This window comes from Zonotrichia albicollis, chromosome 1, assembly GCF_047830755.1.
Source record: "Zonotrichia albicollis isolate bZonAlb1 chromosome 1, bZonAlb1.hap1, whole genome shotgun sequence".
Taxonomy (NCBI): domain Eukaryota; kingdom Metazoa; phylum Chordata; class Aves; order Passeriformes; family Passerellidae; genus Zonotrichia; species Zonotrichia albicollis.
Window position 1 is genome coordinate 72,379,689 of NC_133819.1, and position 27,488 is coordinate 72,407,176.

A 27,488-nucleotide genomic window follows, 5' to 3' on the forward strand; every position below is an offset into this window, starting at 1 on the left:
CTACCACATGCACAGTTTAATTTGGCTCTGTCTGCTGCAGTCAGCTCAAAAGCTGGTCCAAAATGAGAACCCTGCTTCTCTACTCGGATCAGAGGTCGAGGAATGCAGCCATGGGCAGAGAGGCAAAGTGCTCCTGCTCTGAGATGTACTTTTCCTTCCTCCCTCATGCGAGGAGCACAGGGCTATAGGTTGGTTCCACAAAACTGAGACAGCACTTGAGCTGTAGTATAAACACACGACTGCGCCTTTAGGGCCCCTCTTCTTTCCCCCAAGCACAAGGGCAGTCCATGTGGCCATTATATCTATTGTGCCCGATTCCAGCAGCTGCAGTCACCAGCCCTGAGCAGGAAACTCTGTTTTTCCTGTGTGCAGCATTTAGGCAAACTTATTTCAGGAGAGCAGCCTCAGGAGGCCCAGTCCAGCACACCTCCAGAGGCTCACACCATGAGCAAAGCTGAAACAAACTACAAGAGTACTTACATCTCTCTAAAACTGAAGTAGCTCGGCACTGGCCAAGTTCTGCAGTTCTCAATGTACCTTTCCCCACCTTTTTACTTCCCCCTCTGCCTTGGCAGAACACAGAGATGCTCTGTTCCTTCACCTCTCCAGCAGTATCAGCTAAGCCAAGACACAGGCACTAGGCCATCCCCACCATCCAAAGGTCACTCAGCTGGGAAAATGAGGCCATCTGTTCAGCCACAGCTCCCTCCTTCCCATCCTCCCCAGGCCTGCCTCATTATTCATTTTTTCTTCCAGCTTTAGGAACCAAATGGTTCCAATCCAGAGCAGCACTGCAAACCAGGAGCAGCACAGTACTCAGGAGTGACTCCTGGACAGCCTGGATAGCTGCTCAGGCCAACCAACTAGTGGGTTTTCTCATTTATCTTTCGGGCATTCAGCAGCATCCAAGCCACTCCGCGGGAGGGAGAATCTCTGGAGCTGCAGCTGGAGTGAAACCTGATTGCACAGACAGCAGTGGTGCAGCCAGAGAAGTGAGGACAGCCAGGCACAAGTGCTGTCAGCTCTCCAGCAAATCCAGCACCACAAGTGTGAGGTGTTTCTGCTGTTTGCTGTGCCACAGGGAATGTATTTTCACACTTCTGAGTTGAGTCCAGCCATGATCTGTCAAAGGCAAGGCTGCTTGCAGTATGGAGACAAAGGAGCGTACCAGCAACTCAAGATGGCACTGAAAGCAGGAGATGGGATTTTCAGAGTAGTATCACCATTTACAAACTCCTTGGACAGGTATTTGCACTCCCTACAGTCCAGAGAAGGGACATGGGCCACCTGCAGTAATGGAAACTGAGTGATGGTGTCTGTGTGACTCCTGGGTTCAATACACCACCGTGATTATAGGAATTACCAGGAAGGTTGGGGTCATGGGCAACTTTCAGCCTCCTCATCACCTGCACTGGTTTCTCCAGAAGTAGGTTGTTCTGGGACAAAAAAAAATCCAAGGGAATAAAAAAATCTGGGATAAAAATCCAAGGTAGTCTGTGGCACTTGGCTCCATGGATAAACTGCAGCCAAGTAGTAGGAATTGGAAGTTCTCCTTATAGCAGAGTGAGATCAGAGTCCTCAGTACTCTTCCTAAGCACAACCCGAGTACATCCAGACACCGCATTCCTAGCAGACCCTTCCACTGCCCTGATCAGGCAAATTTTTCCAAGCTTCTTTCCTACTCCTGGCAACTCCTGGCACCCTTCCATTTATTTTAGAAATAGAAGATCTCACTTTCTTTTCACTACAGATCTCACTTTTCACTAAAGGTTTCACTTTTTTTTCACTACAGGACTAGGACACACATTATTTGCATGCAGTAAAACAACAACAAAAAAGCACATTTAACCTGGATTTTAGCCCAAATCCAGGAGCCATCAGGTTAGGATAGGCTTATCTGATCTGAAAGGGATGAGGTCCAAGTCCTGGGCCTATCACACAAGGGCAACCTGTTTCTAACCAGGAGATTTCCTGTATCTTAAAGAAGTTTAAATCAAGATATTATATCTTGACTTCAGGCACAAGACTGACCTCAGTTTAAGTCAAATACTCTTGGCTTTGTCTCAAAAGTGACAAATTCCACCCAAAATGGTAGCTTGCCAAAACCTCGATCATCCCATCCCTACACCCAGCAGCTGTGATTCATCGTTCTCAGTGATAAAGGACAGTACACTCACACAGGTACTTTTTTTCTTTTTTTTTATTGCTGTTAATTCAAGGAAAAAGGTTGCATAAAATCCAATCTCTTCTAGAAATATAAGTGACCTTTCCAGTACATTTCAAATATCAAAGTATATGGTAAACATACAAATAAAGAGAAGGTAACATACCTCCTATTTACAGTACAGTATTTTAAATCATAAAATAAGTTCCATAAAGTACAACTGGCAGGTAATTCACAATACAAGTCCATTGGTGGTTTAACACCCTCACTTCAACTCAAACGCAGTTCAGTCATTTCAAGTGGTCCAAAAATACCCAGATCAAATAAAAATTTTAATCAAAATAATTTTCATTTACTACTTAAACTTTTTTTTTTAAATTAAAGCTTTCATCTACCTCCCTCCCCTTCCCCCCCCCTCCAAGAAAAAAGTTTCAAAATGTACACTGGTGCTATAAATATAAATGCTATCTATGAAGAAATGTAGTAATCAAGCTTTTTTTTCTTCAAGTTTTTTGTTTGTTTAGCAATTTATTAGACAGCTGAACCAAAGATTGATTTTTATTTCATCCCTCTACTGGACACTGGGTCTGATTTCAAGAAAAAAACTTTTCTGCCATGAACTGTGAGGAATGCCAAACCTTATGGATATACAGTGGTAGTTGTTCATCGGTGTTGAATGCAGCAGTCAAAAAACACACTCGTCTTCCAGATAACCTCAGTGCACTTTAGGAAATCAAATATTACCTGGAAGCAATTTAGTACATATATTGGCTTTTAAAAATAAAATAAAAAATACAGCAGCATTAAACTTACTTACTCATGATACTGACATGTTTAATACCATCTTAACACTCATTTCAGTCTTTCACATTATACCGTAATTACGCATAGTGGTAAATTGTTATAAAATAGTGACTTTCCTATTTGGTAGACAGGTTCTAATACTAATACCTGACTATTTTGTAGAAAACCATAGCTTTTGTTCAGTTTGAAATAAAACATTTACATTCTAAGTACAATGCAACACTGTAATAGTTTAGGAAAAAAATATTCGATCAAGTAATGTTCATTCTGTGTTGACACGATGTAGAATAGCTTTAAAAAAGGAAAAAATGCTGTCAACTTTCATTACAAATGCAAACACACTGAGTACAACATTCATACCATTTTTTCACCTTTGTTGCTGAACATACAGGCTAAAAAGCTACAAGGGAAGAAAAATCTGTCAATTTAAGCTCGTTCATTGTTCTAAATCTGTTCCAGTCCACACAGTTTCAGCCCCTTCCTGCTCTATGTATTTTCATTTGTTTGGGCCCCTCGAGAGCTGCGTATCTGTATTATTATCAGGTATAGTACACATACACTGTCATGTTTTCCTTTGGACTCTGCTAATAGGATGTTTGAACATCTCCTCTCAATTCATGAGCATTAAATTTAGAGTACGGGCAGGGTCTGTATGAACTGCTAAACACTCATGCAAGTCCAATGAATCCATGTGGACAACCAAGGAAAGTAAAGAAAACAGCAGCATAAGGAGAACAGGGAGGGAGGGAAGAAGATTGTGGTGGGGAACATGACCAAGTTTCTTCTTTCACCATGTGACTGCTCCACCAGTGATGTCAGAGGTCAGAGGAATTTTTTTAAAACTGCAGTAAACATTGCACATGTCTCAAGTCTTCAGTGCAAAAGCATGGTTCGAATGCTCTGTCTGATTGTTTGGCTGTGTGTGTGAATTACATGCATTAGGCAAGCCTCTTGTAGAACCAGGAGGAGACCAGGGACTCAGCCTTCTTCTTTTGTACGGAACAGAGGTGCAAAAGCAATGAAAAATTCCAAAAGAATATAAAACCGGGAATGTCCCAAAACACAAGACCAACCTCCCCCTCCCACACACACCTTCCCCCAGTTTCCCAAGCTTCACTTTAAGTAGGCAATGTTTACTTGTTTCAGTCTGCAGAATCCAAGGTATCATTGGAAGGGGGAGGGGGAGGTGCGTATCTCAGTCTGTAAGTGCCTAAAACAGGAAAGAGAACTACTAAGTCACTGCTCACAATTAAAATGGATTACAAAACCACTACAAGGTATCAAAATGGACATGCTCTTCAAAAGGCACTATCATCCTCCAGTCCTTTTAAAGTAGGTCCTCAGACTTAATCCTATTTTCTTTCATCCTCTTGCTAGAACTGTAAGTTTAAAAAAAAAGATAAGAGTGTAGATATAGTACTTGAGCTCTACTGGAAAAATGAAAAGATGGTCCCCTCAAGGTTCATCTTTCCTGTTCCGGTCCAATCAAACTACTAAAGTCAGAATGGGAACAAGGGCAAGAATCAAAAATAGATTGTGCTTGATGCAAACCCTGCATTTTCCCCATTCTTCTGGACGGAGAGAGAAATGGGAGCTATTCCTTTTATATTTAGCTCCAATCAGTTTCTACCTTTTTGCTGCAACTTGTCTGAAAAGTTAAATGTATTGCATGACGGGGCACAGAAGGATGGCTGATTGTGCAAAGGTAAGCCCTAGAAAATGCTAAATATCAAATGGCCAGTCTATTGGTTTTTCTTTCAATTCTCAGAAGTTTAAGGAATCCAAGGTCATATCATAAACAACAACTGATTTCTTTTTGCCAATGAATTCCCTCAAAAAGCACCCCATTGAATGGGAATGGGAAAATTGAAACAACATGCAAGTCTCGACATAATGCCAAAACCAAACCAGTGAAAAAACAATGACAATTTAGGACTGGTATCATTTTACTTTCCAGCTCTGAACCCATTTTTAACTTCACACTGTGAGCCCCGTTCCCTCGCACTGTTCTACAAGATTTTCAGGCAGAGATAGGATACTTTGCAGTTTTAGAGCAGGTCACTAGTGCACAACCATTTACACGAAACATACACACGCACGCACACCTTTCTGCAAGACCAGAAACAGCACATTCAGAAAGGTAAAGAGAAACTACCAAACTCAAAAGCAAGTCCTCTGGGAGTTATCATGATTACCTTGTTGACTGGCCTCCATGGATGACTGCTTACAGTCCTGCGCATAGTGTCCACTTACACCACAATTGTAACATGAAACGTTCCCATTCTTCTTGGGTCCCGACCCATTCGTGTTGGCAACTACGTTAGGTGCTGGATATACAGGATAGAACCTCCCAAATCCTGCCATCTGCTGCATACCATAGTTGGCTTGGCTTCCCATCACTGGGTCATGCATAAGCCCGTTTGCATACGGAGACTGAGGCAGGAAGAACGGAAGTTGTGTTCCATTGCTTTGATGTGCTTGATTGAGGTAGCTGCCATTGCAAAGTGATGGCAGAGTGAAGAAAGATGGAACTCTGTAGACTTGTCCATGAAGTGGGTTATGATAAAAATAGCTATTAATCTGAAGGCTGCCATTGGTCCCACAGCTACACCTACGTCCACAAGAACCACAAGGGCCAGATCCCAGCTGCTGCGGAGGTAACATTGTCCCGTTAGTGTTATTATTCCCAACAGCGTTTATGTAGGATGTGCTGTCACTCTGTGCAGTGCTGTGTGTTAGAGCGGGGCTCGGGCTGGGGGCAGGGCCTGGCGTGTGTGTCGGGATTGCAGGAGGAACAGTGGACTGGACCTGACCAACACCGAGGCCAGCGGACTGAGGAGGTGAGGAAGTTGCTCCAGTGCTCAGCACGTTTGTATTCTGGTTGGGCAACACGCTGGTAGCGTGAGGGCTGCCTGGCAAAGCGTACGAAGCTGGTGGAGGTGGTGCTGCTGCTGTGGAGAGACCAGCTGCTGGAAGAACTACCTTGAGATTGGCAGGCTGAGGGATTGCTCCTGGGTTTCCCTCAATGTGAGGCACCATTTGATTCAGTCCTACCACCTGGGATGCAGGTTTTGTGATGGGATCTGTAGTAGGAACTGGGGATCCTGGGAAACTACCTGGATTGTGGACTGGGATAAAGGCAGTATTTGGTGATCCAATACTTAAGTTTCCTGTCGGCTGCTGTGGTCCGTTAACTGTGCAACTTTCTGATGATCCCTGTGGAGAGGGGATTTTCAACCTATGTATTGCCAAATGCAAAGCAGGGCTACCAGGCTGGACAGAATGTGGAAGGAAAGAGGATGGGACTGGCAAAGGGGAAGCCATGAGCTCAAGGCGTTTCTCAGGTTCACCAGAGGTCACCGGGCCCATTCCCGCAGGAGGGGAATTCGCAGCCTCTCTCACCGGCGAGACAGCGACAGGTGTGGTAACCAGCATTCCCATGGTTTTACCATCTGCAGATATGGGTGGTGGGACAACTGCTTCAGGCTTTTGGGCAGCGCTGTGCATCACACAGTGTAAGGCAGGCATGAAGGAAATATGCTGAAACTTTGCATTCAAAGGATCTTCTGAAAGGCTCCCATTTTCATTATTCACTGAAGAGATCTGAGCAGATGATTTGTTCGTATTTGATGAACTGACAGCACTGTAGCCTGTAAACCTGGTTGTATTTTGATTCCCAGAGTCCTCCGAATTGCTGTCTGTATCTGTGGGGACAAAAGCATTTGTCAGTCACAAGAATGAACCTCAAGCAACAGAGAAGCATGCCCTGGACCCATTTACCCATATAAAACCTATCGAGTTTGATGACATGAATGATAGTTATGTCTTCCCAAACTGTGACAACTTCGAGATTCTTTTCATTCATCCAAATTAAGCTAGGTCCATCTTCATGACTTGTCTATATCTCCCTGCCCAACTAGCTACTGTGTCTTTGACTCGTGCACATCTGCAAATGTAAAGAGTAGGACACAGAATGAATTAGGAATTTGCATCTGTCTAGAAAGATATTAACAGAGATTATTTAAATTTGGAAGGAGTGGCAAACTGTCAGTACAAAAAGATGGAGCTCCCGGACATGCCACCCATAATTTCATACAAACCCAGCCCCTTTCAGGCCAAAATTTTCCACATTATTGTACTGTGGAAATTTCTCAAGAGAGCTGTATCACAGAGGCCAAAAAATTATGACATATGTTTAGTTACCTAGAACTCAGTGGTATTAAAACAGTGCTAGAAGCCCTCAAAATGCCCAGTCATGAAATCCACAAAGAAAAATGTATTCTGTGGCTAGTTCAGAAAACAAAGTACCTAATCAAACTAAAAAATGAACTAAAATAAATGTAATAAAGAGATTAGTCTGGGAATAAAGGCATTCATGCACACTCTCCATAAATACAACCTCTGTCTTTTTCCTCTTCACTATCAAAGCTTTCCCGCCCATCATGTCGTGGACTAGAAGGAGAGCTGTAACTTTCAGACGATGTTTCTCCACACGTATCATGACCAGATCCAGCATCCAAATTCAGATCTACAAATAAAAGTTGTCAGATCTCAGTGTATGGAAGTGAGGTTATTTTGGTTTTCTCAACTTTCCCACTAGTTGAGATTTTTGCCTGTTTCTACTTAAATGCATCTGCCCCCTGTATTCCTATCATTTCCATTCCCAGCACTCAGGACTGGTCTCTTCCCTAAATTTGTGATGAGTGAATCCTTGGTGTTAAAGAAGATGATACTGAAAATTGGTATTTATGCATAGCAGTGAAAAGAATGATGATCCTGAATGATTCCTGTGATGTTTATGCTGGACTGCAGTACAACACTGATTTCCTCTGAACAGTAGCGATCCAGCATTTCCACTGGCAGCGCTCCTCAGTGACACCAGCACAGGCAGGAAGCTAACTCAGCAGGACATGGCAAAACAATGCACCACTTCACAACTCACTCTTCCAGAACAGGCTTTAACCAAACTCTATCAACAACAAATCCTGTTTAAAGAAAAGTGGTTAACTGTTTTCTAAATTCTGAATGGATCATGGGACACTCTTTTGCTGGAAACCACCTTTCAGGGTGGGTAGCTACTATGGTTTGGCTTTCAAGCACAGCCTCAGAGGGGAAGAAAAATGACAAATGCAGCCTCTCTCACAATCTGTGACAGACACAAGCTGGAAACCCCAGCCCACAAAACCTTGGTTAGCAAAACCTCAGTACAAAAATTAGACCACTAATTATTATAATAATTTATAAATAAAATAATTTTCCCCCATTTTTTATTGCTACCGGAAGTTTAACAGGTTGGGATGGCTCACTAAAAAGTTGCCTGAATGCTTCAATTCTTGAAATAATTTCCTATATTAAACTCATAATTGCTTAAATTATTTTAAGAAGTACTTTGAACATCTAATATAAACTGGAGCCTCTGTGTGAACCTGGGATCACTAAGAGCCAGAGTGTAAAGTGCTAATCACAAAGTATCCAGTCTTAAAAGTTACCATTGTAACTAACTAATGCTTCAGACAAGCTCAAAATAGGGAGTTAACAATGAAAGAAAACATGATGCAGTTAAGAATTACAGACTCAAAATAGGGCACTTCAAACCAAGCCTGGATATATAAACCTAGGCAGAGATTCAGATCGTTATTTTTCCCCATAGACTATTTCTCCAATAAGTATCTCAAAAGACGTTTTGATGTTTATATGTGGGTTGAAAGCTCGTCTTTGAGCAGGATTTAATGGCTTCCAGCCTCTGTGGGTTACAGCTTTTTTTTGAACTGGCCAACCATTTCACAGGAGGCAGTTTCACATCTGTAGAGTGGTGGGTAGTGAGCAAACAGAACTCCTATGGAAAAACATTCACTACTAACTTTGCAGAATCAGAAAATCATCTGGGTTGGAAGAGACTTCTGAGATCATCAAGTGCAACCTATGCCTAGCACCACCTAAACCATGATACCAAATGCCACATATCCAGTCTTTTTCAAAACACGTCCAGGGATGGTGACTCCACCACTTCCCTGGGCAGCCCATTCCAATGCCCTGTCATTCTTTCTGTGATTCATTTTTTTCTAATGCCTAGCCTAAACTACCCCTGGCACAGCTTAGGTCTGTGTCCTCTTGTCCTGTTGCTGTTTGCCTGGGAGAAGAGATCGATCCCCACCTGGCTACAGCCTCCTTTGAGGTGGCTGTAGAGAGTGATAAGGTCTCCTCTTACACACCATTGCATCACCTCCTAAAGTCATTGTCAGTTCATAAAACTCAGTGCGTTTTGCCTGACAACAAAAACAGTAATCAATCAGAAATGCATGCAGCACAGCTCTGCTGTAGAGTATGTTTTCTGTTTAACGGCCCTTAACTATAGCTTTCCAAAATGGTTCTAGTTTTGCTAAGTTTGTGAACAGTGAGTTCTTAAAAGTTTTACTCAAATGCTGTTTGTAGAAGGTAAAAACACCTGCCCATAAAACACAGCAATAATTCCGAACTGGATCTAGCTGGAACTCTCCAAGGTGAGAAGCAGTGAGAAGAAAGAATGAAAGCTTAATCAAGATTGTATCACAAATGGAAGCAACAGAAAGACAAGGCACTTTTAAGAGTCCTTTCAACACTTAGGCCAATTAGGTGGTGTAAAAAAAGGCAAACTCTTTGTCAACCTTCCATCCCAAGAACTACATGTAAGACAGGCAAGATCACAACTGATAGCGGGAATTCAGAAAACATCAAGATGGCGAAGTCAATGGGTAGCACAGACTACAGAAATTTGTAATAAAGCTTGAAGACTCAGTTTACTAAAGGAACACAAATATAAGTTTTTCTTACAACTGACTGATGTACACAAGTCTTGGCCTAGACACTCCATTTAGGATTACTCTCAATTGATGACACTGCTAGGGCAGCATACACAGTTCTGTGTGGTAGCTCAGTGGTCACCTGATATAAACACTACAGTTCATCAATGGTTCACACCACAGGTTTTAGACAGGTTTCTTGTGGGCCATTGCACAACAGATGAACAAACTAGTAGGCTGCAAAGAGCACACTAATGGCAAGATGCTCCATGTCCACACACTCAGACTGCTGAATTTCATATGGAAGTAGCCCAACAGTAGCTGTTGCTGCAATTACTCCACCCCATCAGCTGACTTATGCAGACTTGACAAGTATTTTGCCACCTATGCACCAGAAGACACACTCCAAGCAATTGGATACAGAAGACTGAGCCTAGCACATTCTGTACAGCAAGTCAGAGCACAAATTAGGCTGCCAATATACCAACTTGCACCAGAAAATTTTTCAGACTTGTGCTTTCCCCTTTACAGAATGCCTCAAAAAAATCAGCTACAAGTTCTGTTTCTTACTAACAGCTTTGGAAAAAGCACCTTACCTTTTGCTGTCCCAGTACGGATGTGCTGCGATGCTGCAACTCGAACTCCATTGCTCCTGTTAGTCAACCTGCAGTCAGTTTTCTTTGCTTTCTCCCTGTGTAAATAATTTCATGGCTTTTTTGCAAATGCATGAGTACACAAATAACCAACCATGAATGAACATGGAATGACACTGGAAACAAAGGCAGTGACTCCAAGCCAGAAATGCATATTTAATAGATATAACAACAAATAATAAACAATTAAATGGAGGCTGCTGGTGCAATATACCAGCAATTAAGCTATAAGCAGCATTACTAAACACTATGAATGAAGATCTATATAAGAAAAGATACCGAAAAGGAATAGGTGCACCAAACAGTAAAGTAATTTTTGAAAGCTGATGTGTGTAATGCAGCCCTACACCGGTCTAGCATAGTAGCATCTGGAAACTTGGAAGTAGGCAGAGTAGTAGGTAAGGGTCAAAGTGCTTTCACTTCTCACAGTGCAGAGCTGTGTAGCCTGCAGGAAATTCTGAAGCCCTCTGATGTGCAAATTATGTTCATTAAGACATTTCAGCCAGTTATCACCCACTTCATAATGTTAAAGGCTGCTGTCAACCCTCATTTGATTTTCAGTATATTCTGGACAGCTTTACATCTTTTGAGTTTCAAATAATTATAAAGGGGAAAAGGCGATATGATTAGGAATATACTTCCACTCCTTCATCTTTTTATTAAATGCCAAGTGCTATTTTGAGAAATTAATGCATTCACTTAAAATTCTATTTTTCAAGTTACTTCTTTACAGAATATAAAATAAGGATTTTTATGCAGCCTTGCCTCACACCATGCCAGCTCTTGTGCCAGCACAGCAAATGAAAGCACCTAATTGACTGCAGACACTGTTTATCAGAGTGAATGCATTACACTTCATTTCTGGATTACCAGTTACATTAGAAACCTACTTTTCCAGCTGTGGCTTTCCTTTCTTCTTGCTTACTGCAGACAGACTCCGTTTTTCCACTGTGTGCTAGGCAGAAAACAGAAAGACACCAGTCAAACAATTATGAAAGCCAAGACAACACCTCTTCTAGACTGACAGGTCCACAAGTCCAAGAGTAGTGGGCTCACGGGTGCTATAACCACTCAAAGAACCACTTGTTCAGTGCATCTGAGCCTATAAAATAATGTGTCATGTCTCGTGTTTACACGAGAATCAGCAAAACATTCAGCAAATTACTACTTGCAAGTAGGCCAGAGATATCAATCAAATTATTGTTTGCATGCTGTTCTTCCTCCAGAGGATAAAAACAAATGTGTTTCATCACATACCTGCTAAAAAGGCCGATCACCAACCTTAAGGAGCTATAAAATTTGTTGTTATAAATGGAATTATTTGATAGTTGGGTGAGGGAAATACATGTGACAAATTATTTCTACATAGTGACAAGCAGGTACTTAGCCTTAAACTGGAGGTTTAAGCTACTAAACTGAACTCCAGAATACAGCATACAAACACATAAGAAAAAACAATTTTTAAAGTATGCTATCAATAACTGTCATTAACAACTCATATTTGGCAAGGAAGTAAAATTTATGAAAATTCTGAAACAATCACCGTCCAAATCACTGTATTTGGACTTCCTTTAAATAGCTTTTCCTTTGCTTTAGTAAATTAAGCTTTTTCTTGCTTCAAATTTGCAGTGTTTCAAACTTTGATGCAGCCTACCATTTCATGTTCAGAAGCCAACCTCAATTCACTACCCTGCTTTATCAAAAAAGGAAACTATTTTTGTTTGGCTCGCTATTCCATACATAACAATCAATAGCCAAATTCCAAACATAAATGAGAGCAATATCAAACAATTCTAACACTCAGTGTTTTTCATATATAAGCAGTGAGCAAGCTTCCTTCTCCCAAACTCAGTAGTAGATAATTTTATTTATAAATAATTATTCTGCTTATCTATAGTCATAATGAGATTGAGCATTGAAGAGACACAAATCCCAGAAAAAGTGTATATGCATCGATCTATTAACTTTTTTCAAAGATTATTACTTAAATAATGCAGGTAAGACAGAAAGAATATGTTTAACCTATTGTACCTACTGTAGCATTAATACAGTTTAGCTACTAATACTGTTTCTAGTTTGTTCCTTGCAATAACAGAAATTGCCCAGGCATTCTGGAATCCTCTCTGATGACAATGCTAAAGTAATAGGAAAGTGCCTGATCAGAAATTAACATTAGACTTTTCTGATTACTTACATTCTCCTGGGGAATTTATTTACCAATTCATAAACAAAATATTCAGCTTTCTGAGAGTCTGGTAAGGAATTATGAAGGATTTTCTAATCAAGGTAAGTCAGTAGCAACTTCAACACTTATTTTGTACAATATTAGGAGCACTTGTCATCTTTTAAAGCTAAATCTCATCACGTGTAGTGGACAATCTTCTCAGGTTTCTCGGAATATGGTTTTAAAGAATAAACAGCAACACACCTGGTCAAATAGGTTAGTACAGTGCTCTGGGTGCTGCTGGACAATACAGCTTTTCCTCCTCCAGTCCATTACCCCATTCTGCTCCGAGTGCTGAATGTTAAGGCTATCCAGTGAAGAACATTTCGCACTGCTAGTGCTGCTGAAAAGAAAAAAAAATGCCCCAAAAGTTATGTTGATGTGAACAAACTCACAGGCTTGTCTTATCAACATACATATTTTGCATCATGTTGGGAAATTCTGCTTTCAGAAAACCGTAGGAATTTTCAAGAGGTTTAAAAGACCTAAATTACAGCAGTTCTTGTGCTCTAAAGTTATGATCTGATCATAACTGGAGTTCTTTTTTCATTTGTCTACTATAATTTGATGCAAAATTCATAACAACAGAGTTTGTAGAAAACAGTAATTGAGGGCAGAGGTTCCTTGGATATTTCTATAACACAAAAACTTTGCTATTTTCATACCAGACATGTGGCAATTTTCCAGACAGAAATGTAGTCTGAATTCATCTTCTTTCTTCCTTATCATTAATGACAAAGCTGGAATTACTTTTTAAACCCTGTTTCAGAATTCATGAGATATTTAAAGAATGGAGACACAGTTACTACAGATCACACTGCAGCTGTGTTTGTTTCAATTTTGAAATGGTCATCTTGCTTTGCATTTTTACCTCCAGGAATGCTAGTTTTGAGTAGTGCTGGGAGAAGGGAGTTATACTTGGCATTTACTTTGGACTTTATAGTGATTTCCACTGAAGCTCTGCTCTACAGCAGCCAGTCAGAAGAAATATTGAACTAGGTCTGAGACCACTGGTCAGCTAAAGCTGCTGGAAAATAGTCAGGGTCCTGACAAAGTCAGTAAGGAACAAGGACCTATAACCTTTTCATATCTCATACAAAATTATGCCTTACTGCAGGTTGGATGCAAAAGAGAAAAAGAAAAAAGGAGTTAACACTTTTAAATTCTTATTTAAATACTTATACTGATAATTGAAAGTGCCTTTTAATTCAGGGCTGCTGGCAAGCTGCTTCACAAAAGTTACTGCAATATGAAATGCTACTCAGCTCCATGATGGCACAAATCCAGCTCACTGGAAAGCACAAGACATGCTCAAATTCCAGTAGCTACCTACCAAATATCTCTGTGAGTAAGGGCTCAAACTACTTAAAAGACACACAACAGAATATTTTTTAAAAAATTAAGAAAATGGCAAGAACCCAAGGTCCCAAAAGACAGACATAAACCCCTGATTGCAAAGACAGAAGTAAGGTCACTTTAGAAACTTATGCCAAGTGGAGGTAAATTATTTCACTGCCAAATTTGCAGTCATTTAATGGAAACTGTAACATTACTAAAGTTTTTGTTTTCTATGTGTGATCTCATTGCTACCAGTAATTTCAAGAGTAAGGCTGCAATACTGAATGAAAACAAGAGGCAGACAGATGCACAATGTACCAATGCTATTTGAGATGAACTGCTTGTGACTCTAAACAGCTTTATGCGTATTTATAACAGAAAAGTTCCATTCAGTGCCATTTCTTTACAAACCCATAAACAAAAGGCATAGATTTTAAGGAGACAGACACATAACCAAACAGGAAAGGACTAACAGACCTCTAGCAGGCAAGGAGTACATATATTTCCCCCTCTTAGATAAACAGAAAATAATAGTTAGCTAAAGAAGCTTCTTTCTCAGAACTTTGTGGAAATGTCTGTCCGTCTCTTCCTACCTGAAAGACAGATCCTAAACCATGGTCAGCCTTAGTGTAACTCATTATACAATGACTAAAAAAAAAAGACAATTTCTTTATGAATAACCATAAGCTAGTAAATTTGGATCCTGATCTGATAAATTTGTAGTAGACTGTATATCCACCGTTATAATCATCTTGATTATAAGATTTTGTCAAGTTTACACTTTTTTCTGGAGGAAATATAAGCTGAAAGTAGGACAGTTTACAACCAAAACAGACAAAAAGCAATAAGTTGTCTTGTGGTGAGTTCACAAGAATTTTGTCTGGTAAAGATCTCTAGACGTTGACCAACACTGTTCTGTGTTATGTTTGTATCTAATTATTGGAATTCCAGGTAAACTTTTGCTACAAGATAAATATCTTTTACAGGCAAATTAACAGTGAACAAAATTGTAAATCACAATAAATTCTGTATCCATTCCTTTCCCTTGATTTAGTTGAATTATGCACAACTATGTGCAAACATACCTGAAGTCTTTAATCAAAATACTTTAATGAGTGAATTCACATTAGGTACTCCAGGAATCTGAAGGCATATATAAACTACTTTAATATGGTTAGGAACTGCTTCCACTTACAATGGACACAAACCAGAGAGGTGTGCGTGCACCTGCCAGTAAGCAAGGGCAAGAATGGACTGCCTTTTCCTATAAGCTCCTCTTTGAGGTTTCCTAGCCTTCAAATCAATAGCACTGGAGAGTTTCAGTACAAGCATGGGGGTATGTGCACGTAGGAAAGATACACGCCATACAAATAATGGCATATCTTATAAACACAAATCAAACATCAATTCAAATTGCAAAGATCCACAAAATTTGGGAAAGAAGAGCTATCCAAATGACTTACATTTACAGATTTAGAAATAGGGTCTTCTGAACTATTTTTCTAATAGTTCAGAAGTTAATAAAAACCTCCTAAATTATAAAAATTAGACCAGAACAGCCCACCACAAACAAAGAAAAGCTCCACAAAGAAGCTTTAATCTAGAAGGACACATACTCTCAAAGCACCAACAAATGGAAGTTCAGACATGTAACATGGTCACATTACATCCTAGTACTTACTTGGCAACAGGACTTTTTCCATTATGTTTCTTGTGAACTGCTGTGTGCTGCATTACATCTGGAAAAAAACCCAAAGCATAATTTCAATTTCATTCCATTTAATCTTTTAAATCAATCTAGCAAATTCATCTTTCCATAACTACCAGGCACATAGCAGAAGACATCTCCATTAAACAGGTCAGGCTTAACTTACAGTGCTGAAATTAGCAAGTGTTGCATAGAAGAGAAATCAATTTGTATAGATTATATAAACAAGACTCTTTACCTTCCATTTCACAGAAGAATGAAACAGAAAGAGAGGAACTATGACAATGCCAATGTTGGCTCACCTCTGTATTTAATTCTAAGCACTGAATGCATGACTGAGTATCACCCAGAATGAAAGATCAGAGAGAGAAGAAAGGAATGAATCAGAAAAAAATACAACATTTTGTTATTTCTTCTGAATACTGAAATTAATCTCAAAACTATGTCACACATTCCAACTAGCAAACGAAGACAAGTCCTACACTAAAGTACTGCATTCTGAACCTGAAAATTCACTAGGCAAGTAAAGCTTTGCAAATTACACCTGGCAAAAAGAGATACAGCCTCCAGGCTCAGCTGGGTGGGGCTCCTAGTAACCCAGTATGGTGGAAGATTCCCTGCCTGTGGCAGATGGTTTGGAACTTTAAGATTTCCAACCCAAACCATTTTAAGAGTCTACAAAGAAAAACTGAGAATTTCAGTGATATAGTCTACCCTGTTTTTTAAGGTAACTGTTACATTTTAACAAAGGCAACTTTCCTTAATTCCAACTATTGATGATCTTAGTATTCTTGGTACTTAGGATTTTGCCTGAACTCCTGTCAATGCTACACCTAAGTTCAAATTCTAGTTTAAAAATTTGAGAAAAAAAATTATTTTTAAACTTCTGGTAACCACTAAAATGGCACAAAAGGTGTTCTGAAATGCATTTGTAGTTTCACCAGATGAAGAGATTTATGTATTTTTAAGAGCGGTATTTAAAAGACTATTTGGGTAATAGATTGTAAATTTACTTGGTGTGCTCTGAACTCTTAAGAATATGGCAATGATTATCAACACAAGAAAAAGCTGTTCAAACTGCATATGTAGATTACTGAATCCACAGAAATTCAACAGCAAACTTCTAATGAATTATTAATGTGAAAGAGGATAAGAGTGCTGCCATTACTTGAAAGCCAGCATAAGTGTTCAGTGGTCTGTGTTCACCCATCAGTCCCCTTTCCCGTTCTTTCCACCTACCAGGAGCTTGTACTTGCTTCCTTCTAAAAACAATGCAAAACTGACTTGCTGTTCCTTTCAGAATGAAATTACTGACCAGTCACCAGGCTGCTGCTTCCATGTGTGAACTGTTTTTGAGGCATTTAAAAAACACAAGCTTTCAGACTGTAATCAACATTCACTACAGTCCCAACCTCAGTAACCGTCCAGAGTATCAAAGCAACATAGGTTAAGAACAAGAAAAGGAAAACTTCAACTTCTCTTCTGTGTAAAATTACAAGCTACACAAATTTGGCATATTTAATGATAAAACAGTCTTGAACTAGTCTTGAAATACCCTTGAAATACTGCACTTAACTCTGAACCCTGTAACTGAAGAATAAATAGGTAAAGACATGAAAGTCTATAAATAATCTTGGCTCATGTAAATTGTGAGGTATATGTTCCTGGTTGTTCAACACAGCTGTGAACTTCTGCCTTTGAGCAGTCTATGAATGCTGCCACTTCTTGAGTTATAGAACAACCTCTTAAGGAAACTGCTGAAAGTACACAAAAATTCTTCATTTGCATAGCAGATTTAATTCAATTTTTGTACCACTTTATACCAATGGAGAAATCAGTCAAGTGTATGATTTTCAGAACTGATTGTGGTAAAATATCTCCAAGAACCACCTTTGAGTACACAACTACCTTCCTCCTGACTTGAAGCTTCTGAACTGTCCTCCTTGAAGTGTTCTGCTGTCTTAACCGTCTTCAAAGAGGGTTGTAAGTTACCTGCAGAGAATAAAGTTCACGTAGTAACTTTATAGATCTTGAACAATTGGACAGTTCCTGAATGTTTGCACTAAACTGGAAGCTAGGGAAATGGAAGACTGAATTTACTGGTTGGCATGTGGCAGCAATTTAAATATTGCCTTTGTCAAAGCAGGCCATCTCCAAGAGTAAAGGCTCTTAAGAGATATTTTTATTTTGAAGAACATAGTGTCGAAAATAATTGTAATGCTATGGGGTACAATTTCAAAAGGTTGTGATTGTGATAATTATTAGAGATATTCCTACTATGCTGCACTTCAGATTTTTCTTTATAATCTTTTTGTGTTCCAACAGGAAATGGGAGGAGAGCAATGATAGTTACTAGCATTCTTCTGCAACAAATTACACTCCTCCACTGTCAAATCATTCATCTGCCAAAAGCAACCTAATTTGGGATAAAGTCTTCTAGTGCCCTTAGCACAGTCTTCACACACCATTTTTGCCTTTTTATGCCAGACAGGATGAAAAATAAGTAAGAATAATATTAACAGTTTTGTTGCAAAAACACCACTTCCATGCTCCAAGAAAGGACTTAATTTCTTTAATAATCTAAGAGTTCACTCTTCCTCTCTCAAAAAGTTTCAAGTTAGTGCAGGTAAAAGCATCTGAAAGCTGCTGCTTAGGAAGTTGAAACATTGATAAGATCTTTCTGAATATCATCTGCATTGAAGATACTACATCCCCAGAGATCACGTTGGAGTCAAAGGCTACTCCAACCTGAAAAATTGTCTAAACAACTGAGTTTATGAATCAGGAGGGAGGTAATTGATTTCCTCCTTAATGGAACCATAGCAGCATAATTAAGCTTACTGAATATTCAGTGTGAGAAAGCCACTATTATTTAAGGTATGAAGACTTTTCACAAACACAGAATTTACTTCCACATAGGTTTTGCTAAATAACTTTGTATTTCTGTGAAAAGATATTTTTATCGCTGACTCTGTATAGCAACTGAAGACCAATTTAAGCCACAAATGCTTTGTCTGTCAATTAATTCTGCATGTTCTATTTGAGAACTAGATGAGATTTTTTCTTAAATACTGCTTCCTTTCCCAATGCTGTCAGCACATGCAAAATGTGCACCTATGACTAACTTGCAGTAACAAGGTGCAGGATTACAGGAATCCCAAAGAGGAAACCTAGAAAAACACAGAAACCAACAATAAAAATAAAAACCCTCAAGGGCCACTTAACTGGGGCAATTTTGGCAACAGGTGGGGTGAGTACTTTTGTCTTAGCATAGCTTCTATTAGCCTGCACCACAGGAAATATGACTGTGAGCTACCATGGACAAGTCAACCAGTTCCCCTTCTGAAAAGAAAAACACCTAATGCTAATTACTGCTAACACAGTAATTCTCCTCATCAAATGTTTTCTTAATATCTAACTCAATGTCAGGGCCTGAATCATGCCAATGGGCTTTGCAACTCTTCCCTGCTCTCCCAAGGGCTTCATTCACCTGCCCACAGTGAGGATCCAATCCCGTACACCGCAGTGTTGCAATTTGGGGTGTGACTGCTGGGAAAAGAACTGGAAGATGCCTCAGCCAGGGCCTCCATCCTTCGGCTCAGGAGCTGCATTTGAGCTCAGGCTCTTGCCTAGGGTGCGCTGCCGGCACACCTGTGCCTGGACATGAATCTTGCTGATCCTGTTCTTAACCATGACCTACTGACTTGTTTTTCTGCCTTGACCTCAGACCTGCCTCACTACTCTGGACTTGTCTGGCAATCACAAGGCTCTTGCCTGCCCCTGGTCCTAATCTTCCTCATAAGAAGTTAAGCCTAGTGCTTTCTGTCTGATCCATCAGAGAGAACAGATCATCCCCTTTACATTAAAACTCTGGTATTTGATGACTTAAATAATTTTCCATTTGAGTCTTTCCTCTACTCTGCTAAACAATTAAGTTCCTCATCCTGTCTGTCATACATTCTACATCTGACAAATCCTCATGAACTTTCATGTGCTCAATTATTTATTACTATAAAAATTATCTCACATTTAAGATCACTTTGTAATCCATAAGACTTCTGACAGAATTGACATTTGTCTGTTCTCCTTCTGATCTACCCACCCTGCAGATCATTTCTGCCCAGTCAACTGTCTTGATGGAACTTGGCACTGGTTCATTCCTGAAACCATTTCAAAGTACTACCATGTATAACAATGCATCTGCAAGTACTTCCCAACCAGATGAAGTCTGAAGTCTAAAATATGCACACCCTGTCCAGTGTGCCCATCATTAATATGAATCTTTCTGGACTTTGGAAACTCTTTCCTCCCCATGCACAGTACAACAGAGGCGTCAATTTTTACAGCCCTAATTTCCAGCCAGTTCCACAATTACCTTGTAATTAGTTGAGCATTTTCACAAAATTGCCATGTAAGAATGTACTAAGTGTTACTAAAAAATGTTACAAAGTGACCTACAGCTTCTACCCTAACCACAGTGCTTCTATCTCATCATGGAAAGAATACACCACTCACAGATCACACACATAATTTCAAACTGAAGTCAGCTGTCATTCCTCTATTTTTCCCAAACAAATATGAGCTGTCTATTTGGAATCTCCAATCTATTCAATTTCCTACTAAGATCTTTTGCAACTTCTGAGGCAGTGGCCTCCCAGTGAGTGCCTCAACTGTCATGTGTGTAACATGCACTGAAATAAGGAAAGATTCAATTGAAACAAAGATAACATCATACTAAGGCATTCATACAGGGAAGTCAAGCTTTGGTTACACAAACTGTAATACACAAGTAGGTTAAGAGGGCCACCAAAGAAATCTGTGCAATATAAATGATGGTACACAATTCTGTATGTTCTGAAATTAGGGACATCCCATAATTTATGTACTCAAAACAAATCTCAGTTTAAATATCAAGAGAGATGCTTATCTACAAAAGAAAACAAACAAAAAGCAGATGTGATTTTTCAAGTCAGTTTAAACTTTTTGTTCCAAAATTTAAATTTTGTGAAATGAAGAAATGTCAAACATACTCATACTCAAACATATTCAATTCATAACAGCCTATTTGAAGAGCATGACGGTGCAGAGAAGAATGAAAGAAAGAATGAAAGAACAAAAAGAACACAGGCTGATGCTACATAGCATGTTCCCACTGTCAGAAGTATGAGTATCTGCTCGAGAAACTATTCATTTACCAGGAGTTCAAATACAACCAGTGGAATATAACACACAAACAAGAAATTGAAAAACTGTACTTAGGCACAGCAGCAAGATTAGCTTTTTATAGATTTTTCATAATATAAAACAGTATTAGGATATTTCTTACTGTGAGTGTGCAAAGATTCTGATGAAATTGATTGGAAGAAGTTGTATACTCTCTGATTCTGCAGAAAAGCTTGTGATGTATTTGAAAATAGCTGCCTGAAATTTAAGTGAGAATTTGTTAAACTAAGTAACAGAATCATAGGAAAAACACAAAAACGTACTACAGTACCATTTAAAAGCAAAACTGGCAGTTCTCAAGAAGTCCAAACCCTTCAAATTGCACATTCAACAATGCTAAAAACTACTTTTGAGCTTTGCTGTTAAGTGCTAGTGTGAGCTTGGAGACAGACAATATAAGCAATTGGCATGATGATTTTTTTGAATTTAAAAAGATAGGTGCTTTTGAGTCATCCTAATTCAAACATTTTAGCCGCTTGTAACATTTTCTTAAAGAGGAGTTTGGATTGAGTTCAAAAGCACTGGACTCTGTATTTTAACTGTTTTATTTTTAAACTGAGAACACATTTATTTTCCCAAAACAGTGCACCTCTTTCTTATATGCATTTGAAGGGTAAATACAAAGTTGAGTTCACCTATAAGGTTGGTATTTGAATTTTGCAATTATCTCCAAGAGCAAAGGGCGGGATGCTCAACATTGCTCTGCACTGGTCTGAGTCAGTTACCAAGATGTCAATGACAAATTTTATTAGCTTCAAATAAGAAAATAGGACAACAATTAATGGTTTTCATTGCCCACACACAAAAGTTTCAGATATTAGTTGCCAAGAGGCACTACCCAGCTCTATTTCTTTAGAGGAGGGGCAAGGGAGAGCAATTTTTGGCAAATGGGCACATACTGAAACCCCCAAATAAGTAAATATTTATGTTAAAACTGATACTGAAAGAAAAAGGAATGTGAATACAGTAATGCTATTCGCTTGATATTATTCGTGTAGCATTTCTGTATAGTCACAACACAACCTGCAAATTGTAATTACAGCTGCTTACTCTATCACAGTTGTGTATGTTCAAAGGTTATCTTCCAAGTGAGTCTCTTGGGTTTGTAATTACTGTGCAGTGAGGCTTCACAACCTTTCTGTATTACAATACATTTCCTTCAACCTCTGTTTAACAGGTTTATTGATTTAAAACCACTATGTATATCAGCCAAAACTGTTCACAGAAATTAATTTCTGGCTTGACAATCAAGCCAATAAAGACAGACAAATATTACAGATCAAGATTTATTAAAAAATTGGCAAGGGGGTAGTTGAAGTTCAGAGTGGCTCCAAATCTTCTTTAACTGAAATATTAGGACAAAATGCTAGAACCAACAGAACATTATGAGTAGGGGTTTGAAAAGCAGTGCCTGATTCCTCAACTACCCCAACCCAAGAGACACTGCCTAACATGATGAATAATTTGTTTTCAACAAGGTTGAACAATCCTGACTGAAAAGGACAAAGATAACAAGGTATCTGTACCAAACCAGGAAAAAAACCCCAAAACCAAGTAGGCAAACCCAAATTCATATTACTGTTCTGAGTTATAGAATTTGACCACCAAGCTCTCTCATCACTAAATAGCAGGTCATGAGATATGGGCCATTTTCTTATAAATACATGAGCTACTTTTAATTTAATATACACACTTCACTATTACAGTTTATACCTTTGCATTTCCGTTCTGTCTCTCACTCTATCCTGTCATAAAAAGTAGAACATATGGGCTCTGAGTTACTGTTTCTAGTATTTCTAAATATACCCCTGTAAAAGAGGTAGTATTCTTAGACAAATACCAATCATTACTATATAACGCTGCTTAGGACAAATATTTTCATAATTGTGCAATTACTTCCAAAGAAGTAATTCTATGAAGTTTACTAAAAGTCTTAATTTAAAGAAAATCTAAGAGTCAAGAGTATCTATTTCATCACTGCCTTCCATTTTCTTTGCAAATTTGGTTTAGGTAGCAGAATTTCCACTGGCCATAGAAGTCTTCTAGCTTGACTTCAATCACTTTTCTGGTGTTGCATTTCAGGCTATTTGCTAAAACATTTACCTGATTATGGGCTCAAGATCAGCATGCCTTCGTTCTTCCCTCTTCTGAAAACCCTGATTTAGTGCTCTTAAAATAGCCTTGTCAAATGCTTCAGAAGACAGTTCCTTTGGGAGCTGAGAAAAAGGTTAATGTGAAAAATGAGTAGTTGACATTTTAAAGACTGTATTTGTTCACTGTGAGTCTTTATACCTTTTGGTATCAACAAGAAACTCAATTGTTTCAGTTTGAGTGATGTGTTTTACAAACCAAAGGTACAACAAATCAACATCATCTAGTTTTGCAAGAGAAACACTTTGCTGTAAATCCTCACAGAAAATCCAGGTATAAAACTGTTTAAAGCTCTATTTGAAGGAATTACTACAAAATACTATGGTCTTTTCAGGATAGTTTATAGCCTTTTTTATAATTTATTTCTTTAAATCTTTCACATATAGAAATTAGTTCTGAAAACACAAAAAAAAAAAACAGGTGTGACTGAATGCACTCTACTCACTATCATCACTTAGCTAGACTAAACTATTTTAAATAAACGGGAGTAGAAAGGAAACCATTTCAGTTATTTAATACACTAGACTTCAGCAGGGAACACTGAGATTAATCAATAGCGAGTCCCTCCCCAGTTGCTATAAACACTGAAACACCTTATCAAAATTCATTATAACTTTCCAATGGCAATAGTACAAAGTGAGGTCTTCTGATGTTCTAGTTGAGAAGGCAAAATGCTTGCTACTTAAGAGCACATCTATTTTAAATGAAGACTATTCCCCAGAACAAAGTTTTTTCACCTTTAGAACTTTCAAATATTGTATTAAAGTACATCAAAGCTGATCAAACTTGTTAATCTACATTTAAAAAAAAATATTTTAATATGTTGCAATTTAGAGTAAACTGCCACTGAAAAAGGCTGTTTTTAAAATTGAAGTTCAAAGCTATTGCTGATGTGGTTAACATCTGCCACCAATTATGATCAACAGCACTCAGTAATTTACACTAAAGCAGCATCTTCATCTTGTATATCTGGAATACACCTGGCTCAGAGTGCCAGCTGGACACTGCATCCAGCTACTGGAACAGCAGCCCAGCACTCAGTAGTTCTTTCACTGAATCAAGTGGTACTAACAGAGGGATGCTGTGTCTGATGCAGAGAATTGCTTGGTAAAATACATAAGAGGAACTCCTGGAATCCAGACAGACAGGTGCTGTTAGTATTATGTTAGTACAGTACTACAACACCTGAAATGTCTTGTATCTAAAACCACAAAGGGCTGAAAGTAGCTGTTCTTAACAGACCCTTTGGCTTTAATAAGCATTACTGAGGAACTCTGACTGAAGAATTAGTCAGTGCTAGCCAAAAGGTATCAGGAAGTTACTGCAGAAGTGTAGGAATGATCAAATCTCCTATCCTAGTATTTTCTATGTAGATTTGTCTCTGGAAACAGTTACCTTCTTGTCTTTAAAACTTCCATTAAAAGGAATGCAATTCCTTCTGTAGTTAAAGATTCAGTTATACGAACCCAAGATTAGGTGCTGAAGGTAATGAGACAGCCTTGTTACTTACTTACAAGCTTATCAGTCCTTCCACATATGTGGGTAATTTCTTACTTGCAAAAAAATTTTAGGCTTATCATCTAAGAGAAGCCAGCCTTTAATTTAAGCATCCAAGTTATGCCATTTACTACCTTAGTTTTCCCAACAATGCCTCTATTCTGAAACAATTTTTACCATTATCTTATTTCTATCATGTGCAGCATTGGAATTTTCCATCAAGTATTTTGACCATTATTTTCTGTCCCCAGGAACCTGAGTATACTACTTAACAATGCCATGTAGATTGGAACAAGAACAACAAAAAGCCAAAACATAAGGGCATATGAAGTGGATGTTTGTGCTTTATGCCTTTTAATGCAAATAAGTTCTGTCCTGCTTTACTTAACAATGCTCTCTTACTTCTATACCTACAGCTATCAAACCAAATATACTTTTCAGCTGTGCACATTTTCCACAGAAGACCTCAGGAAGCTCATAGCAACTTGTGGTTGTCTTCTTCTTGTTCTGCCATGTCCTAGACACTGCTGGAACATGCAAGCCAGCACATCGAACACCCTACATCAGCCAAACAGCAGAACTCTTCAACACACTGGACCATGTCTGTTTTCCTGGCTCCTCCAGGAAGCAAGTATGTTCTAGGAGGTCCATTTCAGACACTGATGTTTGTCTTACACATGTGGGAGAACGGGGGCATGCATGTGAATGTTCATCCAAGAGCTGCACAGGACCCTGTACGAATTGCTGTTTTTAGGGCTCTCTTCAGGGGCAGATGCATGTACCCTAAGCTGTGGAATAACCCACTTGCAACCAGACATGCCATCCATAATTTAAAGTCCCCAAAACCAAGCTCTGGGAACTCTTAGAACCAGATATTCAACTAGATTAATATTCACTGCTTAATTTCTAGAATACCAGAAAACAATGTTGATAATTTAAACAGTGAACAAGACAATGACCTTTGTACAGTGACTGGCTTTCCACTTGCAATTAACACTGCAGTTAAGAACCCCAGATATCATCAAAACATGTCCAAAACAGATCCCTCATTACTGCCCTGAGTAGGGAAGAGTTTTAATATAGAATAATTTCCCAGAATAGGTGGAACCCAAAATATCAGACACTGACAATGAACACACAGCTCAAGGTCATCACACTGATGGGGTCTGCACATGGCCTATGCACAGAAATGTATTCTCTGATCAGAGCAGAGGAGAAAACAACTGAGTGAACTTTTGGTTTTTTTAAACATGGATGCACACACACATATAGTGCTAGATTTTCCTCAAATTGAACTTCTTGTGATGATGAACAGGCCAGCCTTTGTGCTACTGAAGAATACCACAGCTAAATTAAAAACTATTATGCTTATGGCTGTGTCCCACTAATTAAACATAACAAATTATATTCTTTAAGGTCCTTCTAGCAGGAACACAAGCAAACAACCAGTGGCTGTACCTATACATGAGGTCTGTGGGGAATATTAAAACCTCATCTGGTACTTTTATGGTAGTTCAATTAAAACTTTAAGTGCCATTTCAGATGGGACAAACAATCACCTCCTGGGAAACTCCCCAAATATTCTCCAAGGCTGCTTCTTCTGTCAAGATCCTTAACTCCAACATATATATAATTAAATGGTTAATACAATTGTGAAGTAGAAAAATCTGCTGGCATGCTTTTGTTTCTATAATTACACCTCAGAAATCATAGCTCTCCTAGACTATTTCTGAAGTTATAATCCTGATGTATAAACACTACTTTCATATTTGAATACATACTCTTAGCAGGAATTCCTGAAGCTCCTGATGTGTTTTTGTTACACATGTTACAGAAAAATCAGACCAGGTTACCTAGAATGAAGGAAAAAAGAATGAGGAAAGTGCCTTTCTCCCAATTTCATAGCAATTAGCTTGTCAGAACAATTTCATAAATTTGGCAGTCTCAGAATTAACACTCGCAATTAAGCAAACACCAGGCAAAACAGGGATAAGGCTGTACTTTTTCAAAGACATACTAATTTTGAGTGTGTATTTTAGGATCACCTTCATGTTATTTGTGGCTAAAGGGAGCATGGGCAAATTCAAGGAAATACAATGAAGTCCCTGAAGATTACTGACTCACAAAGAAGCCAGGCAGAAGGGCTCTGTAATTAAGGGAGTTGTATCAAACAGAAATAATTAACCACAAAAAAATAGGTACCAGAGAAAATGACTGTTGGTCAGATATATTGCATTGAGCTCTCACTGTCATTACCAGGAGTCAAAACGAAACAAAAAATCTGTTTATATTACCTATAAAATAATTTTATCTGCCTCAGACTCAAATCTTACACAATCATATAGCAGTTATTTTAGGCTACAAGTCATAAAAAGTACTGCAAGTTACTGAAGAAGGCACTCAAGAATCAGACAACATTCTGGCATATGCCTGTATAAAATTTCAGTAGCTTATTGTTTTGACACGACATGCAAGTAGTAAAACAGCACCTTCACATGCATGTTTTGAGTAAAAAATAAGTAAGCTTGGTTAGATGAGTGCTGCCTGGCTTTAAGCCCACTTCTGGGCCAAAGATTCCAATTAGTTACATGGGAAGATTCAGGGTAACAGGAGTGGACACAACAATTACAAACATTCATTTACTCTCAGGAGTTGATAGAGTAATGTCACCCACCAACTGCCTTCAACTCAGTCCCTAAAAATACCAACTACCCTCAGTGTCCTCAGCCAGGAAGCCATGACTGCAATTGCTGTTATAACCTTAAAAAACAGCAGTGTCTGGGCAAGTACAAAATTATCTACTGTGAAGAGCACAGAATATACCTGCACAGATGAGGAAAGGAAACTCTTTCCTAAAAGAACTGAGATGGAGTTTCAAGATTACTGAAATAATCACCAGAATATCTCCACATTCCCCCTTTAACAAAGAAATTCAAAACCACTGTCA

At 38.8% G+C, this 27,488-nt stretch overlaps 1 protein-coding gene across 4 annotated transcripts in view; it reads right to left on the reverse strand.

Moving 5' to 3' along the window:
• Positions 1-2,182: 2,182 nt before the first annotated feature.
• Positions 2,183-27,488, reverse strand: part of ZCCHC2 (zinc finger CCHC-type containing 2) — a 44,470-nt gene continuing 19,164 nt past the window's right edge. Inside the window, exons 4-14 of one of the 4 annotated variants that reach the window (XM_074544946.1) lie at positions 26,323-26,394; positions 22,997-23,109; positions 20,997-21,091; positions 17,579-17,662; positions 15,644-15,701; positions 12,829-12,964; positions 11,291-11,355; positions 10,344-10,438; positions 7,368-7,496; positions 5,164-6,672; positions 2,183-4,178 (exon numbers count right to left, since the gene is read on the reverse strand). In XM_074544946.1, the coding sequence (XP_074401047.1) occupies positions 4,111-4,178; positions 5,164-6,672; positions 7,368-7,496; positions 10,344-10,438; positions 11,291-11,355; positions 12,829-12,964; positions 15,644-15,701; positions 17,579-17,662; positions 20,997-21,091; positions 22,997-23,109; positions 26,323-26,394 (2,424 nt within the window). In that variant the 3' untranslated portion in view covers positions 2,183-4,110. Of the gene's footprint in view, positions 4,179-5,163; positions 6,673-7,367; positions 7,497-10,343; positions 10,439-11,290; positions 11,356-12,828; positions 12,968-15,643; positions 15,702-17,578; positions 17,663-20,996; positions 21,092-22,996; positions 23,110-26,322; positions 26,395-27,488 lie in introns of all 4 variants that reach the window. The other 3 variants (XM_074544937.1, XM_074544958.1, XM_074544953.1) reach the window with 3 other exon arrangements.